The following is an 18621-nucleotide window of genomic DNA, read 5'->3' as shown; positions in this document are numbered from 1 at the left end:
TGGCCCTACTGCCTGGGGCCAGTGCACCCCCAGCCCTGCACCCTGCCCTGGCCCCCACCCCCAGGCAGGGCTGAGGGTGATGGTGCTCGTTGGAGAATGTATTTATACCCTGTCACCCGCGCAGAGTAACAAATTCCAAATAAAACAGAAGTGATATTTTTAATAGCGGTGTGTCTTGCCTCTTCTTGGAGCAGGCAGGGGTCGGGGACTCCCAGGCTGGGTGGGGTGCCCTGTGCTGGCTCAGAGGCACCCCAGCCATAGCCGTGACTGCTGGCAGAGGGTCCGGACAGTCCCCATGTCCCTGGCACCCACCCCACAGAGGCAGCAGGAGGACCCCAGTATCACCCCACCAGGTCGGGGTGCTGGACCCCCAGCACAGCATGCATGCAAACCAGCACTGTGTGACCCAGGATTGCCACTACTGAGTGCCACAGTGGGGAGTCCTTGCATGCCCCCAGCTCTGCTGGGCCCCTCCTCGGCACTGGGACACCATGTGGGACCTCATCTGCCCCACAGCCCCCTCCCACCGAGCTCCCCCTGCCTTTCCCAGCTCAGCTCCTCTCTCCCTGCTTGCCAACCAGAAAAGCTGCTGGTTTCATTTCTTTTTAATGTAATTTCAACTGGAGTTGCCATGGAAACCAGGCTTGGGGCCTGAATCGCCTCCAGGCAGCATGCAGGCAACAGAGCCAGGGCTGAGGCTCCGAGCCAGGGGGTCCGGGGGGCAGGCGGGGGACAGGGGGGCCTGAGGGGGGGACTGCGTGGGGGGCTCTGCTCTGCTCTGCCAGGGGGCCCTTGCAGCTGCAAGTGCCACTGGCACATCTCACCCTGCTCAGCATCGTGCTCCAGCCCCTGTGCCAAACTCCCCCATGGCCCCCGCTGCTGCCTAATGTGGGAGTCCTGCAGCCCCTGCCAGCCTGTGCCCTGTGTCCTGGAGCTGCAGCACATGGCAGGCAGTGCGGGCATGGCCTGGGGGCACCAGCCTGGGATGGCAGCAGACCCCTTGCCGTGAGGCAGACGGAGAGGATGGGTAAGGTGCCAGAGGCAGCCAGCATGCTGTGCAGTGCTGTGCTGCCAAGGGCAGTGATGCTGCAGAGTGCCTAGGACAGGTAGCAGCAGAGCTGAGCCTCAATGGGACTCCAATGGGCCAATGGGACTCCCACCCAGGGCACAGGCCTGCCTTCCCCTGGGATTTTCCATGCCGATAGGCAGAGCTGCTCCCTGCAGGCTTGGCTCTCTGGGCGGGGAGATGGCTGCCCACCCTGAACCCTGACCTGCAGCCCCATCCAGTGCTGCCCCAAATGCTGGTCCCTCTGGTCTGACCCACCCGGCAGCCCCAGGACCATGGTCCCAGGGCCCTCCCTTGCAGCCGCTGGGTGCCCCTGTTTAGTGACTGGCTGCAAGAGGAACCAAGATGAAAAACCCGCATCAGGCCACAGGGCTGGGTTTCCATGGAAATGCCAGTGCTCTGCAGCACAGCTCCAACAGCAGCCGCCTTGCAGCGGTGCGAGCAGCAGGGCAAGCCCTGCCTGGCGGTCAGTGGCCCATCCCAGTGATGCTGGCACCACCGCCAGCTACCCACACTGCGGTGCCTAGTGCCCTCATGAAGAGGAGACGCCTTTCTGCCCCAGAACAGGGGCTTGCCCTGCCCTTTTGTCTCCTCATCCTTGCATAGCCCCAGCTGCCTGCTGTCCCCATGTGCCAGCACAGCCACCCCAGTTAGGACCCCAAGGGCAAGCTGGTGACAGATGACATGTTGCTATTACACTACTGCCTTTGCAAAACCCCAAGCCTGCCATCTGTCCAGGGTGTGCTTGACCATCAGCAGCATTTCTTTGGAGACCTGGCAAAGTGCAGGGGACACTGTGCCCCAGAGGGTACGTGCAGTTAATATCTGTGTGACAATTGTGGGACATCCTCAGCTTTAGGGGACATGTTTAGGACTTCTCTTGCAAAGAGAAGTGTAAGGGAACTGAACCGCAAAGGTGTCCCTGGCACAGGGAGTGACCTCTGCCTGGCCCCTGCGTGCTCCAGGAGCCACAGCCAGCAAGAGGGCAGGGATGCTCCTCCGCACAGCAGCACCACCGGGATGGTGTCCTGGTCCTGGTCCCCACTCCTGATGCACCCAGGACACAGGACAGCAAACCCACAGGTGGGCAGGACAAGCCGTTACTCCGTGCACTGCAATTCCCCTCTGCCCCGTGTTGCAGTGGCACAAAGGATTTCTGTGCTCACCCGCTGCCAATGCTCTTCCCAGCAGAGTTGACTCAAACTAGAGGGTTTTGTCTCTCCCAGGGCAGCAGCATGGATCCAGGGATGCCTGTGCTGCTGTCAGCCTGAGCCTGGAAGCCCGGCGGCCCCTGCGCTGCAGGGGCCATCCAGGCTGGCAGCGAGGCTGAGCCATGCATGGGGCCACCCCTGCCTGGGGCAGGATGGCAGGGGAAAGGGGGTTCTGAGAGCCTGCTCTGCAGTACCCTTTTCCTCCTGGCAGCAGAGGTGTTTCAGTGATGGCTGGAGCTTAATTTCCTCTATCATACCGACACAGACTGCTGGGCTGTGATATCTCTGACCCCAGAAAGGTACCAGCAGCTGTGTCACTCCTGTCCCGACATCCGGATGTTGGCTCAGCCCTGCCCATCTCATCAGCTTGTCTGCGTTCAACGTGCCCACATCCTTGAACTCTTCACTGCACCTTCAGACACCAAATTAACCTCATGATTAACGTCTTTAACAAAGAGCCCGTTTCTGGTGCATGTGGTTGCAGACGGGGCAGTTTTCTGAGCACTGGAGGCAGTGCCGGCCACTGCTGCTTCGTACAGCCTGTCCTTGACCGCTGGCTTTTGCACAACAGTTTTGCCTACTGCAAACAGGCGGCGGTGCCCGAAGGCCGGGCACGGAGGTCAGCGGCAGTCCTGGGCAGGCGAGGGTGCTGCCCGCGCTCCCGCCCATCCCCGGGGCTCCGGGTCCTCCCATCACCTCCCGGTGAGGACACCGGGCGGGCACCAGGCTGGTTTCTCCTCCCTCTCGCCTGTTTTTTCGCCATTTTAATTATATTTTTAGGGGGATTCCCATGCGTTGAGCCCCCCGCGGGTGCCCGACTCGGCCCCACAGCGCCACCTGCTGCCGGCATGGCGGGCGGCGACCACCACCCCCAGCCCGCACTGCCCCGCTGCCCTCGGCCTGCCTCCTGAAGCGCCCCCGGTAACCTCCAGCCTGGCTCCCATTGCCCCCCAGTGCCCCTCCCAGCCTGGCTCCTGCAGCCCCCCCAATGCTTCCCCCCACTTAGCCCAGCCCACAAATCCCCCAGTACTCACCAGTCTGCGTCCCGCACCCCCCGGGACCCTCCAGTGCTCCCCACCCAGCCTGATCCTCCCAGCCTGGCCCCACTAGCCCCTTGCCCATACTGCCCCCCCCAGTCTGCTCCCCGACACCCCCCCAGTGCCGCCCATCCGCCTGCCTCCTCCGCACCCCGCTCCAGGCAGGATCTCCCCCCGTCCCGCGGCCCCCGGTGCGCGGCCAGGGCGGTGCCGGCGGCTGCGGCCGCTCCCCCTCCCCGTCGGACGCTGCTGACTCAACCGGCGGCTTATCGTGGGCCGAGATTGCGGCCCCAGCCGGCCCCACCCGCCCCGCACCCCCAGCGATGCCCGGCCCCTCACTGCCCACCGCCCCCGCCACGCTGCGGGGGCACCCCTCCCGTCGCCCCCCACTGCCCCACAGTGCCACCCGCCATCCTCATACGAGGGACAGTGGCGCCACTGCCATCGTCATGCAGGGAATGGTGTGCGGGGTCCTGCAGCCCACCCTGGGGCCCCAGAATGCAGGGCAGGGTCGCCATGTCCCGGCACGCTGTGGGGCCACACAGGGTGCTGGGTGGCAGGTCCTTGGAGTGGGCCGTTAGCTGGGTTAATCGTTGACAGACTGTTTGCCTTTCCTGGCTACACTTTTACACATTAAATCTGTGTGTTGGTGTCTCCCCAGGGACCAGCCGACAGCCTGCAGCAGCAGATCAAGGTGCTCCAGGTGCTGGGGGTGCCCAGAGCTGTCCCCAAGGATGGAGAGCAGGGCCTCACCATGGTGCATGTGCCCGACTTCCAGGGGACATGGCAGGGAGGATGCTCACAGCAGGGGAGCGTGGCCAGGGGGACCACAAAGCTCCCACAGGGACCATCCTGGGGGTCTGACCCTGCCTCGGTGCTGTGGTGGCTGCTGGGCTGTCCCCAGGGGATACTTGGCCGCAGTGGTGGGTGCTGGTGGGTGCCTCGGCGGTGTGAGCGTGGGCTGGACACACCTGCGGTGTTTACTTGGCAGGGAGCAAGTCCTGGAAGGAGCGAGGCTGTTTGGGCAAGGTGGGTGACGTGCCGGCGGGCAGTATAAAGTCCAGGGTGCTGCGCTGGAGGCTGAGGAGCTTTGCCTGTTCTGGTGCTGAGGTGAGAGCCTGGTGGGCACAGCACTGCTGCAGGGGTGGCTACACGACCCCCAGCTGGGGGGACAGGGGGGGTCCAGGGTGGGGGCCACAGAAGGACTTGGCCGTGGGCCAGGGAGGGTGAGGAGCAGAGCATGGCCTGGGCACTGGCTGCCCTCCCTGCAGCTTCACTGGAGGGTCTTTGCCCACCACCATTTGCACAGCTCCAAGGGCTCACACCCTGGGCTAAGGGGTGGAGGTGGCATTTGGGATGGCATTGTTGCCCCGCCACCCTGTGGGCTCCCAGCTGGTAGGTTTTACTGGATGTGCTGCTCTCCACCTGAGGCTGAGGACATGGCACTTCCCCATGGGGATGGGGCACAGTGTGACGGTGAGGCTGGGACACCAGCCCTGAGGGATAGGGGCATGGGGGGTCTGCAAGCGCAGGGGCTGTTGCCCCACCAGCATGTCTGAGCAGTGGGACAGCATCAGTGGCCCCCCATCCCGGGACAGGAGTGCAGCTCCCTCAGCACATGGCCGGGAGAGGAGCACAGCCCCTGTTAGCACACAGCCAGCATCACCCCGGCAGACTCTTTCCCATGACCCCAATAGGATGGGGCATACACAGGGCAGCTCCAGCACCCTCACAGTTGGTGCTGCTGGCACCAACTCCCTGGCAGCAGAGCCTCGAGGGCATGTTGGGACCCACGGGGGCTGTACCCAGTCCACCCAGCCCCATGGGTCCCCACAGACTGCTCAGTGCCACGCTGGGGAGCAGCCAGACCCCAGCTCCAGTCACAGTGCCCCATGCTGTCCATGCGGGATGGGCACAGAGCTACGCTCTGCCATGCATCTTGGGGACGGGACCCCCCAGGCACCCTGGGTGGCCATCTGGCAGCGTAGGTCCCGCCAGGCAGAGCAAAGAGGAGCCCACGGTCAGGGAGGTTGTGGCTGCGGGGAGGTTGGCGTGGGGCGAGGTGGGAGTGGGTGGAGGGCTGGGCAGCGGGAATGCAGCACACAGGCACTTTGTTTGGCCAGGGTGGGCGGAAGTCAGGGCATTGGATCTGAATGCTAAAGTGTGTTGTTCAGGGGCCGATAAAGGCCCCATTGTATGTAAATAGTTTATAAAGCAGCATATGACTTCCAGTGCAGGGCAGTGGTGGATAGAGACGAGGGCAGGCGGAGCAGAGCTCTCCTGCCGGAGACATGAGACCTTAGAGGGGCCATTGGGGGCAGCTCACGAGGACCCTTCCTCACTGGCAGGTATGCACCGCCGGGACCCTCCACACTGGGGGGGGCCAGAGGGCAGGTCCCAGCCCCCCAGCCTCGTGCTCGGGGTGGGAAGCAGCTCCCGGAGCTGCTCAGTGCCAGCGGGTGGCGCCGGCAGGGCGGGGATCTGTGCTTGGGGTGCGGGGTCACCCCATGCTCCCCAGGCAGGGACGGCTCTAGGAGGGTGGCAGTGCATGGCTGCATGGGGGGTCCCCCCAGCTCGGGGCTCCCCGGCCCCACTCCTACAGGGAATGGGGGGTTAAGGTTGAGGGCGGGGAGGTGCTGGTGCAGAGGAGCCCATGGAGCTCCTTGGGTCCATCCCTAGCCAGAGAGCTCAGCACTGGGTGCAGATCAGGGGTCTCTGCAGAGGTGTGGGAGCTTCACCCCCATCCTCTGCAGCAGCTGTGGTTTAGGATCCCCATGCCAGTGTGGGGTGGCAGGGCAGGAACAGCTGGCACTGCAGGCCAAAACTGCCCTGAGCTGTGTCAGCAGCAGGAGCCATACTGCCGTCCTGCTGTCCATCCATCCTACTGTCTACCTACCAGGGCTGTGGCAGCCAGTTGCTCCCAGGTCCCTCCTGGGGCTGCTGCCACCAAGGCTGGGACGTGGTAGCTCTCAGCCAGGGACCCTTCCTGCTCCTAACACCATCTCTCGCTGCTTGCTCCTGCAGACGTGAGGAACGATGAACTGGGCTGGCCTCTACACGGTGCTGAGTGGGGTGAACCGTCATTCTACTGCCATCGGGCGCATCTGGCTCTCCGTCATCTTCATCTTCCGGATAATGGTGCTGGTGGTGGCAGCTGAGAGTGTCTGGGGGGATGAGAAATCCGCCTTTACCTGCAACACCCAGCAGCCTGGCTGCAACAGTGTCTGCTATGACCACTTCTTCCCCATCTCCCACATCCGTCTGTGGGCCCTGCAGCTCATCCTTGTCACCACACCGGCCCTCCTCGTGGCCATGCATGTGGCCTACCAGCAGCACCAGGAGAAGAAACTGCTGGTGCTGACAGGGCACGCAGACCCCAAGCACATGGAGGAGGTGAAGAAGCACAAGATGCGCATATCGGGTTCACTCTGGTGGACGTATGTCTGCAGCGTGGTCTTCAGGCTGCTCTTCGAGGCTGTGTTCATGTACATCTTCTACATGCTCTACCCAGGCTATCAGATGGTGCGGCTGGTCAAGTGCGAGGCTTATCCCTGCCCCAACACCGTTGACTGCTTCATCTCCCGGCCCACAGAGAAGACCATCTTCACCGTCTTCATGCTGGTCACCTCCAGCATCTGTATCGTCCTCAACATGGCGGAGCTGGTCTACCTGGTGGTACGGGCCTGTGCCCGCCGAGGCCAGCACAACTCCAACCCCCCATCAGGGAAGGGCTCCTTCTACGGGCACAAGCTCTCCTCCGAGTACAAGCAGAATGAGATCAACCAGCTGCTGACGGAGCAGGACAGCTCCCTCAAGGACATGCTGCGCCGCAACCCCGGGCTACAGGAGAAAGGCGACCGCTGCTCTGCCTGCTAGTGCCAGCACCACAGGGGCTCCAGCCCTTGCCCCTGCCCCACAGTTGCCCCACAGCCCTGTGCTGTCCCTGTCTCATGGATAGCATCCTTCAGGCGCCAGTCTGGACCTCCCAGACGGCCAGGAGGGCATCTCGGGCCATTAAATCTCCATTCTCAGGTGCTGCCTGCCTCCTTTCTGCTCTGGCTGGGATGTGCCAGGGGCTGGGGTGCCAGTGTGGGGTGCCCACCCCTGCGCCCTAGCCCAGGTGGGTGCCACCAGGGGCTGTGGGGGCTGCAGTGACCGGGCTGGGCTAGGGCCGTGGCTGCGGTGCCCTGGCAGCCGGCATGCAGGAGCAGTGACCCCTGGGTGGCATTGAGCGGTGTCCAAGGGCTCACAGTCCCCCAGCACCAGCCCCTGCAGCCCCAAATATATTTAGAAAAGTGCCCAGACCAAAAATAGAGGGAAGAAGTTTCCCCAGTGGCTGTTTCATCTGCCAGTCACAATGGAAGCCAATGGGGCATGCAGCTGCCTCATGCCCCAATAACCCCGCGCCCGCTGTCGGGTGGACGGATGGATGGAGCTGTGTGGACCTGTCTGCACCACGCTGAGGAGCCAGGGACCAACTGGGAAGGGGCCACGCAGCATCCCACAGCACCCTGCCAACGGGAGCTGACGGTGCGGGAGCACCGGGCTCTGCCCTACGCATCCACCAACGGTGAGGGGTCCCCATGCCGGATCATCACCCCGGTGTCCCCCACAGTGCTCCCAGCGTGGCAGGGCTGCTTTCTGCCGGAGGTCTTTGCTCCTGCTGCGCTGCCTGCGACAGGTTAGGGGGTCCCATGGGACACATGGTGGGGACACTCTAGGGACAGTCCCGGGTTGGGTCCCTGCACGCCTGCCCGGCAGGGGGATGGGGTGGCGGTTCTGCGGGTTGTGGGGCAGCCGTGTCTGGAGGGTGGCTGTCTTGCAGGGCACTGCAGCACGTGCCATGGGGGACTGGAGCCTGCTGGGGCGGCTGCTGGAGAGCGCCCAGGAGCACTCCACAGTAGTGGGGAAGGTCTGGCTCACCGTCCTCTTCATCTTCCGCATCCTGGTGCTGGGGGTGGCTGCTGAGCGGGTCTGGGGCGATGAGATGTCTGGCTTCTCCTGTGACACACAGCAGCCCGGCTGCCAGAACGCCTGCTATGACAGCACCTTTCCCATCTCCCACCTCCACTTCTGGGTCCTGCAGATCATCTTCGTCTCTACCCCCAGCCTCGTGTTCCTGGCCCACATCCTGCACCTGGTGCATCTGGAGAAGGCGCAGCAGCAAGCAGCAGCACGGGCCAGCAGCAGGGCCAGGCGGCAGCGCCCCAGGCAGCCCCGGCTCCCTGTGGTGGACACGCGGGGACGGGTCTGCATGCAGGGGGCCATCCTGAGGACATACATCTGCAATGTCGTCTTCAAGGCTCTCTTGGAAGTGGGCTTTATTGTGGGCCAGTATACCTTGTACGGGTTCCAGCTGAAGCCCCTCTACACCTGCAGCCGCTGGCCCTGCCCCAACACCGTCAACTGCTACATCTCCCGGCCCACCGAGAAAACCATCTTCATCCTCTTCATGCTGGGGGTGGCCTGCGTGTCCCTGCTGCTCAACCTGGTGGAGATCTACCACCTGGGTCTCACCAAGTGCTGGCAGGGGCCAGGCCCCAAGCCCCACATCCTGCCCAGTCGTGGTGGCCCTGTGGGGCCCCACAGCACCAGCATCACCCTGCCTGGCAGTGGCAGCCCTGTGGCTGCTGGCAGACCTCCCTACAGCATGGCACCCCTGGGGAAGGCAGGTACATGGCTAGGGGTGGCCAGTGGGTCCCATGGGAAGGCACGAGTGGCAGACCTGGCAGTGTGAACGTGGCCTGCTGGGATGCTCAGGGATGGGTGATGGACAGGCAACCACAGTTGTGGTTGTCTCTGGGCCCTGCCAGGCTCATGGCATGGACCCCGCGGCCAGTGCAAGAGATGGGCATGGCACTGGGGGCACAGCTCGGCTGCTCCCTGCGCTCCTGGGAGCAGTGGGGCTGAGAGTAGGGCTGGGCTGGGGCAGGAGCCTGTCAGCCCTGGGGGAAGCAAATAAACACTGACTACACCTCACTTGACTCCTGCTCTGTCCCCGGGCACCATGGCATCACTCTCCGACCGGTCTGTCCCATGGGCACACTGCGTAGCCAGGGCAGGGCCACTGCTGGGTTGGGTTGGGCTGCAGCCCTATGGGCAAGGGACGGGCAGGGAGAAGCAGGGCATGGACAGGCAGGGTGTGCGAGGCTGGCACCAGCGGGTATGGGGTCAGGGGCCACCCCAGCATGCCAGAGCTGGCAGCACACCAGGGGCCAGACAAGGTAGGAAGTACAGGCAGCACAAGTAGGGATGGACAGAAGCAAGGTGCACAGCAGCAGTGGGATGCTGGCCCTGCTCTCCTGCAGTGCCCACCCTGCCCAGGGGAAAAAAGCAGGGGCTGCCAAAAGTTTTCCGCATCTTTATTTGAAATGAATGGTTTCCAGAGACACAGGGTTAGTCCTACCGCCCTGGCATCACTACAACAAGACTAGGGAGCAGCTCACTCTCCACATGGACACAGAGAACGGATGGCTCTGGGCCAGGGCCCAGAACAATATATACAGGCTCAACAGGAGACCCATGTACAGCTCAAGAAAACCAACCAGAACACGAGGAGGGGCAGGAGGCAGCAGGGAACAGCACAGCTAGAGCCAGGCTCGCCCTGGGCAGGGTGCTGACACCCCACTGCTTTGGGAGGAGGAGGAGGCCAGGCAGAGCTCCTCCCTTCTGCCAGCGGCTGGCTGGAGCAGAGGGACCCACTGATGGCACCTGGCACCAGGGAGGGGGGTTACACCAGGACAGGGGACAGCGGGGAGAGAGGGGCAGCACTGGCACAGACCCGTCTCCATCAGTTTTCCGCCAACTCAGAAAACATTGACAAAATTGAGGGAGGGGGCCCAGCTGCGTACAAGGGAGTTGTCCCTGGGGCAAGGCCGGGTCTCTACCCTCACGTTCCAGTGCTGGCTCCCTCTGCTCCCCAAAGCCAGCCCAAACATCTCCCACCCCTGGGAGCAAGCCCTCCCCCTGACCCAACAGCTCTCAGGCTGCTGGTGGTCCTTCCCCACTGGCTTGAAAACACCATCCTGCCACAGCAGCAGCAGCAGGGCTACCTTTCCTGCTGTGGCACCTGCAGCCTCGCGAGGGGATGCTAAAGGAAGGGGGAATTAAAAGCCTTGGGGCCGCTGGTCCCAGATGGCACTCTGCCATATAGTGCAGTTCCTGCCCCAGGGCAGGGGGAAAGGGCGGTAGTGTCAGGGCTGGGGGTAGTGGGGGACAGGGCTGGGCAAGGGGAGCTGCCCCAGGGGCTCTGCCACCCCTGTGCTGTGGGGACTGGCCCCGGGGAAGATGGTTCACCCACCAGTCGGGACGGGAGGCAGGGCTGAGTGCAGGGGCCACATATGTAGAAGAGGCCTGTAATGAACAGGATGGGATGTCCAAGTCCGGTAATGATAAAGGGATAGCACTGCCACAGCACCATCCCCTCCCATGCTGCATGGCCCCCGCCCTGCAGCAGGAGGCAGGGAGACGAGGTGTCCAGGGCTGGAGCACAGCCAGCCCAGCAGCACCTCACTCTTAGTCCATGTCATCCTCCAGGCTGCTGAGTCGACTGTGCTCCTCGTAGATCTCCCTCACGGCCAGGATGCGGTTCAGCATACTCTCCAGCATGCTCCGGTCCATGGGGATGACCGAGTACCAGAGTGGGGACTCGGCAATGCACGACCGTTCAGGCTGCAGGTAGAAGACATCGTTGCGGTTCCGCAGACTCTCAGGACTGTAAAGAGAGAGGAAGGTGAGCCCTGGGGTATCAGCTTCAGGGGCTCAGAGAGCCTGGCCTCCCCTCATGGTTATCAAGGGGGACTCAAGGCTTGTCACAGCCTCTCATCCTTCGGCAGGATGAGGACACAAATTGAGTCTGCAGCTCCTCGCTCAGGACCAAAGCCCCTAACCAGCCAAGCACCAGGACTCATACTGCACACTCCTGCCTGTCTGGAGAGAGGCAAGTAGTGGAAGGGGCCAGAAAGAAGCACTGTCTCAACCATGGTCTATACAAGCAGTGCAGACCCTGGGCAAAGCTTCACACTCAAGTACAAATATTTGGAGAACAGCAGCCACTCCACAGGGTGCCACCAAAACTGAGAGGTGACCCCAAAATGGCACATCCCCCTTCTCCAGAGAAAGCCTCACCATTTGGAGAGATAAAACTCATAGAACTTGACTGGGCATCGCAGTGGGTTCATCCTGTTCTCCCGCTGCTCCAGCATTGGTACCTCCTCCTCACGCTTCCGCTTTCCAGAGCCGCCATCTGCAGAGAGGGAGAGAGCAGGATCATGGCTGGGATCCAATGCGAGAGGCAGGGGGAGGGACAGAGAGATGCTCCATCAGACCCTACCTCGGCCTTTCTTCTGCTTGGCAGGAGCATAGTAGCGGATGCTCACCACCTTTGTCATGCCACGGGCCGTGGTGCACTTGCGGGACTGGCGCACCACGTTGGTGAAGGAGAGCTGCATGTGCTCCTCTGCTGTCTGCAGCCCAAAGAACTTGGTGTTGAAGAACATGAGGGTGTTGAGGAGCACGAAGGGTGAGTAAACGCCCAGCTGCTTGCACTCCCAGAGGTGTTCCTCCTCAACACGTGAGAAAACCGTGTCTGCAATACACAGAGGAAGAACCAGGTCGTATCAACAGTGGCCTTGTGGCAATCCTCTCACCCTGCCCAGGCAAGCTCACTGCAAAACAATGATGCTTCACAACATCCCCTTTTCCACAAGGTTACTTCTCCAGAGCCATCAGCAGAGCTAGATGCTGGCTCTGCCCAGCCATGAGCCACCCCAGAGCACAGCCAAACCACAGGCCGGAACCCAAATCAATCCTAACTGCTCATCCCTATAGATGGCCACAAAGTGAACTCCAGGTCAGTGCTCCACCACACTCAGTGTGAGATGAAAGAAAAGCAGGAGGCAGGACAGATATGGCCAGCTCCTGCCTAGACACACAGGTCTGGAGCCAAATGCCTCTGCCTGGGACAGCCAATATGCAGAGGTGAGGCTGGATCTGTGAACCACTGACAAGACACAGCAGGGAAGGCAGCCCAGATCACAGCATCATGAAAAGCGTCTACAGAGCTCTAAGTTTTAGTTTGCTCACCAGGCAGCAGCACAGCAACCCTGGCCAACACTTAGCACAGTGTGCAGGACTTGCCCATGTGCTGGGAACACAAAGGTATGGGCCAGCATGCCTCCTGGCTTGGTATCCTCTTTGCCAAAGGGTGGAGACATCACTGTGAAGTGTTGTAAAGATTCAAACTGTCCCAGGACACAAAGCAGCCATGCTCTGCTCCCAGCTACCCTGATTCTGGGCAACAGAAACTGCTGAGGCATAAACCAGGCTGGCTCCACTGTTGGTATGGATCAGCATGACACCAAGACACAGCGGGACCATGCTGCCTATGCCAAGAAAGAGGGTTGAGGCTGGGGGAGCACAATCAGACCGGAGGATCCAAGGCTAGAAGCACAAACTGAGTACGTGTCGTGACTGAAGGTACTCTGGAGACACATACTATTTGGTAAGATTGTGGGTTGCCAGCCGCTCAGGGACTTGTTCAGCTCCTGCACGAAGGTCAGGTAGTAAAGGTCTGTAAATATATTCACCATACGATTGTTCTCGAGCAGGTACTAGAAAGGACAGAACACACAGTCAAGATAGACATGGCAGCACCTGGAATGCAAACCCTCCCCAGAGAGCTCAGGGCACACATGCAGAGCGCCCCTCCTTGTACAACCAAGAGCTGCGGGGCAGACTCCTAAAACCAGCGACTTCTGAGAGCTGTGAGGAAAACCCCGGGGCATGTCAAAGCAGACTTGGTGCTGAAGAAAGGACTGAGTTTGGGGAGGTCTCCCAGCCCTCCTCAAGGATGTGCAAGAAGGGTGCAAGGCTGGGGAATAGCTGCTACCCTACCCACTGGGCTTCAGAACAAAGACCGAACAAGGTGGACTGCTGTCCCGGGGTGAGGCACTGAAGGAGAGTCCAGTGAGCCTCTCTGGGTCCCCAGAAGGCAGAATAAAGGGTACAAGCTCCCCTCACTCAGATCTGACTTGAGGGCAGCAAGCCCTCCCTCACCTGCTGGATGCCAAGGCAGAGGTAATAAATGCTGTCTGGTTCATAGCGCTCCCCATTGGGCCGTGTTATCTCCTTGACAAACTGGGCCAGGCCGTAGTTGAGCTCAGCTGCTGTGCAGGCCAAGATGTCTTCCTTGATCCTCATGGGCTTGGCTGTGGACACAAGCACAGCAGCCTCAGACAATAGCCTGCAAGGCCAGGAGCACCTCAACACCCTGGGACTCAGCTTCTGGGAGGTTTCTGCCACTCCACCCCATCCAGACAGGGCACTTACGGCCAAAGCGTAGCTCCTCTCCCTTGCTGGTCTCTCCCCCTGCATACTTGGCTTGCACCCAGGACTTCCAGGCATTCACACCGTATGAGTAGTTCAGCACCGTGCAGCTGGGCTGGCTGCTCATTGAGTCCCGGGAACAGCTTTCAGAGAGCACCAGACGCTTCTGCCCCTGCAGAGAGGTGTACTGTGAGACTGGGCACCTGGCTGGGTGGTCCTGGCCACCCCTCAGACCTGCTGACTGTCAGCTCCCTCCCAATGTGCCTGTGCTCATGCCAGCATGCATCCTTCTGCTGACAGCCAAGCCAACAAGGCCCATTAGTTATGAGGACCACCAGCAGGAAAGAGGCCAGCTCTCACATGACCTGTGGCATTCAAAGCTCCTCCGAAGTGAGAGACAAGTATTTTCAATTCAAGGAGTGGCCCACAAGCCTGGCATGCCCTGAAGGAAGAGGGCACAACCTCCCCAGCACACCAAAGCCTCCGGCACACTTCACCTCGTACGTCCCAGACGGCAGCGCCCACTCCAAACCCAAAGATGTTTAAGCAGGCAGTACCCACGGAGAGCTCACCTTTCGGACAGCACGAGGAAGATCTTGCTCTGTGGACACATCATCTGGTCCCACCAGCCCACAGTCAAAGAGGAAGTCCACACTGGGGTTGATATCTAGAGGGTCTGAAAGGAAACACAGGCAGAAGGGCTCAGCTGAGAATTCTCATCTTGTCCCCTGTGCTGGCCTGGTTCTTACAACAAGGTGAAGAAGGAACACACAGCCCAACGCTTCACACCCTCCACCACCACCTGGTACGAACTTTCAGCCACAGCCCAACAAAGGAAATACAGCTCTGGCAGACGATGCTAAGCTTTATCAGACTAACCAGAGCCCCACATTCTCCACTCCAACATTTTTTTGTTTGTTTTTTTAAACCTGAGGAACATTCCTCATCCCCTTGTGCCAGGCCAGCACTGGGGACAGCCTGGCACAGGCACCCCAATTCTCTATCCTTCGCTGCTAGCATCCTGCCTCAGCACTGCTGTGCTCCTGCAAGTCCCTGCCTCTTCTTCCACCTTCTGCCCACTAATGGACACTCAGCAATTCTGCCGTCTCCCAGGATGTCATGCTCTGTCCAGGTCTCTCTCTTGCCTTGCTGGATCCTCTGGAATCATCATCCATAAGCACACCAGCGCCACTGCCCTGCTTTTTGTGCTGTTAAAATCAGCTTCTCATTCCCCCTTCTCTGCAGACCTGTGTTCGCAACAGGTCAGTTAAGTCTAGACAAACACACACTCCTTCAAAAGTGGTGGTCTCCTCGCCCCTGCTGCGAGCAGTCATCTGCAAGACTCTCAGTTCCTGGCCTCAAGCCTGGTCAGTCAGAGGGCATGGGGAGGTAAGTTCACACAGCTCTTAATGCTGCTGGCAACAGTTGGCCGAGGGCAGCGGGAGGACCCTGCTGCAGCATGAGCAGCCCTGCACGCCTGCTTCACCCAGCTCTTACTCTTAGGGAAGTCAGCCTCCAGGTCCTGCCCTGGCTCATCAAGGACATTGGCCATCTTGACCGCCATAGCCAACACATCGTCCCGTGCCGGTCCAAACAGATCACAGTCCTCCAGGAGACCCTCTGCACTCTGGTTACTCACCAGGTCTGCAATGCAAAAGCAGATCATAAACCCAACTTTCAAGAAAGTCTTTTGTCTGTTTTCCCTGGAAAACGCTCCCTGCAGCACAATCCTGTGCTCAGAGCAGCCCCATGACATTTGCACTGTCCAGCTTTCCCTGGACAGCAAGACATTGGACGTTTGTCCTCTCCCAGCTACAGCCCTAGTCACTGATGCTTGAGGAATGCACTCCCAAGTAAAAAGACCTGCGAGGTCAGGACTGCTAGTCTTCTGGCTGGAAAATTGCTTTAGGTAAGAGCCTGAACCTGAATAAACAGTGCTGCGCATGTGCCACAAGACTGGCACCCCCAAAAGGGACAGTGGCAGACACTGCTCCCTGCTGCAGCTCTTCCCTCCTGGTACCTCCTCAGCAGAAGTTGAGGACTTGCTCTTCCCTGCTCCCTTGTCAAAGGCTTTGGGGGACCTGCAATCCAGGCAGATGCTCTAGCTCCAAGAGCCGGCAAACCCCGCATGATCCCAGCTGTTGGGCCAGCTGCCAAGCCATGGCAGAACCTACCGCATAGGTCTGAGGAGGCCTTGTCCAGTTCCTCAGCCTCTGCAATCATCTCGGCCATGGCCAGGATGTCAGCCTCCAGGGGATTGGAGGGGATCTTCACCTTCAGCTCCTCAATGGTCTCCACAATCTTTTCTGTGCTCTCCAGCGTGGTGGGCAGGAACATTGGCACAGGCACCTGTCAACAGCAGCACACCAGGCAGAAAACTGACACTCAGCTGACTAATGTAAAAGCAGAGGCAGGAGAAGAGGACAAACAGAGAAGCAGGGAGGCTGCAGCAAGGCAGGATCGAGACAGTAAGAGAACACGAGTGGGTGGAGTGTGTTGCTTACCGGGACAGGCATGGAGAAAGGCACAGGTACTTTCTGGCAGTACATATGCATAGGCACAGGCACGAAGATCGGGACAGGGATTGGCAACACAATCATCTGGGGCTTCCAGTCAGCCTCTGACAAGAGCAAAAGTATGTCAGTGAGCTTGCTCCCAGCAGCTCCTCCACCCAGCTCCTCTGCGTACTGCCATGCCCCCAGCTATCCAGCACCACAGCCCTTCCAGCCACCAGCTTCTGTGACTCATGGGCAAGAGGTGGAGCAGCAGCAAGCCAAACAGCCCTGCAAGAAGAGAGGCTTGCCTTAGCCAGAGGTGCAAGCCCTGCTCTTACATGGTCCTAATGAGAGGTCTAGTTGCATTGCATATGCTGGAGACCACACACACGTGCCCGACAGGAGCTACAGTGTGGAACCTGCTCAGCAGACAGTCCCTGAGACAAACTGATGATCTCTAGAGGAACAGGAGTTGTCCCACAAGAGGTGGGATCATGCTGCAGTGCTCTCTGCGTCTCTCCTTTTGCTGCTGATGGAAATGGGGTCCCTACCTCCAGCCCTGCTGTGTGTGCCCTGCACTGCCCTGAGACTCCTCAGCACGGTGCCAAACACCCAGCTGCTCTGTACAGCATTTCAAGCTGGATTCACATTTAGTCTGCAGCAGGAACATGCCACTTGACTTTCCAAAACACCACTGTAATCCTGCAGTTATGTCTTGTTTTCCTACCTGTCTGACATCCTTTGGACTTCATTTCTATCTTGCAGGAAACGCCCCGGTTCTGCATCAGTGGTTTACACATGGCAGCTTTGTTCTTCCGAGGGGTGGCTGGAACTGGAGGGGGTGGGGGAGGTGGTGCGGCTGGAGACATCTGGGCTGAGGAGGTCTTTGCCGACAGCTGAGGAAATACAGAAAGCAGGAGGTTGGAGTCCACCTAAGGCAGCACCACTTCTTCCCAACCACAGGTACGGCTGGAGAGACTCCCAAAGCACCTCCTGGAGCCTGGCAGCCCCCAACATGCACGGACGCTCCCATGGTCAGACCCAGCCAAAGGACTGCCAAGCTGCTCCTGGCAGGCAGCAAGCCTGTGCAGCATCTCTGCAGCAGCCAGCAGGGAGTCTGGCACTGGTTGCTCCTGTCCCACAGGGCAGCAGGGAACAGAGTGGGACAGTGACTATACCCGGGCACAATGCTCCACAGTACAAAGAGGAGCCAGTGCCACAGTGGCAGGCTATTGTGGAGCCCATCATGGATTCCTGGGGAATGGTTATTCTTCCCCCTTGCAGGAGATACACTGATGCTGCCCTCCCCAGCAGCTCTTATCAGCTCCTAGTACCCAGACATCTTCAAATGCATTGGTTGTAGAAGAATAAAATCTCCCTGAGCAATGGCAGATCTGTCCTCTCTTTGGGGACAGCCCCTTTGTCCTATCTTGCAAACTCCTACCTCCAACGGCCCTTACCATGTTAGTCTCTGCCTTCTGTGGGGAAGGGGCAGGTGGTTTTGGCTCTGAAGTCTGACCTGTAAGAGAAAGCAATGACTCTAAGTTCAAGAGCTCCTGGGCCAACAGGTCCCACTGCTGGGACTGGAGGTGGCAGCAGCCAGAGGGCAGGGACAGGCCCCCCAGAAACTGTTCCTGGCCACTCCAGGAACAGTTAATGTTTCCACAATCTCTAGCCCTAGCAGCTCAGAAGACACTACAACTCCAAGATCAAGTCATTCTCATGTCATTTTGTGCTCCCTTGCAGTCCACCCCATCCCTATCACAGCAGGTCAGGAGAAATCCCAGCCCCTTGTAGAGAGAGGAATCCAGGGCTCTATTCCCAGCTCTTGCCTGTTGGCTTGCTGTACCGAGCCATGGCCCTTCCCTGTGCCTCCATCTCCCTGCTACAAATATCTTGGCAAAGTGCTTCGAGATCCCTAGGAAGAAGGTGACAGAGCTAGTAGTAGCATTACAAGATATCCCAGAAAGCAGTGAGACAGCTTTGCCCGAGCCCTAGGGATGTAGTCCATAGCCATAGGGATGCAGTCCATTCCCCTAAGGAAAGAGAGGATCACCTGCAGGTAAGAGGTGCGTGTGGCAGACACTAGTCTCAGGTGGTGACAATACCATCCTGCTTGGATGATAATTCCAGCTCATTTGCTCTGCAGAGAACTCGCACCCATCTCAAAGAGCACCTTCATCCAAGTCTCCTGTAAGCCCTGGTTACCCATGTGGCTGGGAAAAAGAACTGTCTTCTACAGCACTGACTAACCGTGGGCCATGCATGAAGGAGACATCTGCAAGGAAAGCAGCAGGTCTCAGCACCCAAAGGGAGTGGTGGGTCCCTTTGCACCTCCTACATACACATAGGCTCTCCAGGAAAGACCCAGACTCCCAAAGGACCAACACATGGGCATTCGCACTGTGCAGATTTCCTCTGTCCCGAGGAAATGCAGGACAGTTCTTGAGCAATTGGAGGCCCAGCAGGGTCCACTTGCCAACCAC

The 18621-nt window shown here is 59.8% G+C and overlaps 3 protein-coding genes across 9 annotated transcripts in view; 2 read left to right on the top strand and 1 right to left on the bottom strand.

Annotated features, from left to right (window-relative positions):
* Window positions 1-6350: 6350 nt before the first annotated feature.
* On the top strand, window positions 6351-7190 carry GJB1 (gap junction protein beta 1). Its single transcript, XM_075513456.1, has one exon. It carries the CDS (start codon window positions 6351-6353, stop codon window positions 7188-7190), a length of 840 nt encoding a protein of 279 aa, XP_075369571.1.
* A 967-nt stretch (window positions 7191-8157) lies between these two features.
* Window positions 8158-9051, top strand: LOC142415295 (gap junction alpha-3 protein-like). The gene has a single exon (XM_075513455.1). The coding sequence runs from the start codon at window positions 8158-8160 to the stop codon at window positions 9049-9051; it is 894 nt and encodes a 297-aa protein (XP_075369570.1).
* Window positions 9052-9667: 616 nt separating this feature from the next.
* Window positions 9668-18621, bottom strand: part of ZMYM3 (zinc finger MYM-type containing 3) — a 33479-nt gene continuing 24525 nt past the window's right edge. For 6 of the 7 annotated variants that reach the window (XM_075513430.1, XM_075513436.1, XM_075513432.1 and 3 more), the window contains 12 exons: window positions 17596-17654; window positions 16863-17031; window positions 16145-16260; window positions 15815-15989; window positions 15138-15284; window positions 14213-14316; window positions 13644-13812; window positions 13371-13522; window positions 12811-12925; window positions 11647-11901; window positions 11442-11559; window positions 9668-11028 (listed from right to left, as the gene is read on the bottom strand). In XM_075513430.1, the coding sequence (XP_075369545.1) occupies window positions 10830-11028; window positions 11442-11559; window positions 11647-11901; window positions 12811-12925; window positions 13371-13522; window positions 13644-13812; window positions 14213-14316; window positions 15138-15284; window positions 15815-15989; window positions 16145-16260; window positions 16863-17031; window positions 17596-17654 (1778 nt within the window). In that variant the 3' untranslated portion in view covers window positions 9668-10829. The remainder of the gene's footprint in view (window positions 11029-11441; window positions 11560-11646; window positions 11902-12810; window positions 12926-13370; window positions 13523-13643; window positions 13813-14212; window positions 14317-15137; window positions 15285-15814; window positions 15990-16144; window positions 16261-16862; window positions 17032-17595; window positions 17655-18621) is intronic. The other variant, XM_075513435.1, reaches the window with a different exon arrangement.

This window comes from Mycteria americana, chromosome 10, assembly GCF_035582795.1.
Source record: "Mycteria americana isolate JAX WOST 10 ecotype Jacksonville Zoo and Gardens chromosome 10, USCA_MyAme_1.0, whole genome shotgun sequence".
NCBI classification, from domain to species: domain Eukaryota; kingdom Metazoa; phylum Chordata; class Aves; order Ciconiiformes; family Ciconiidae; genus Mycteria; species Mycteria americana.
This window is presented reverse-complemented; position numbering and strand designations above follow the sequence as displayed.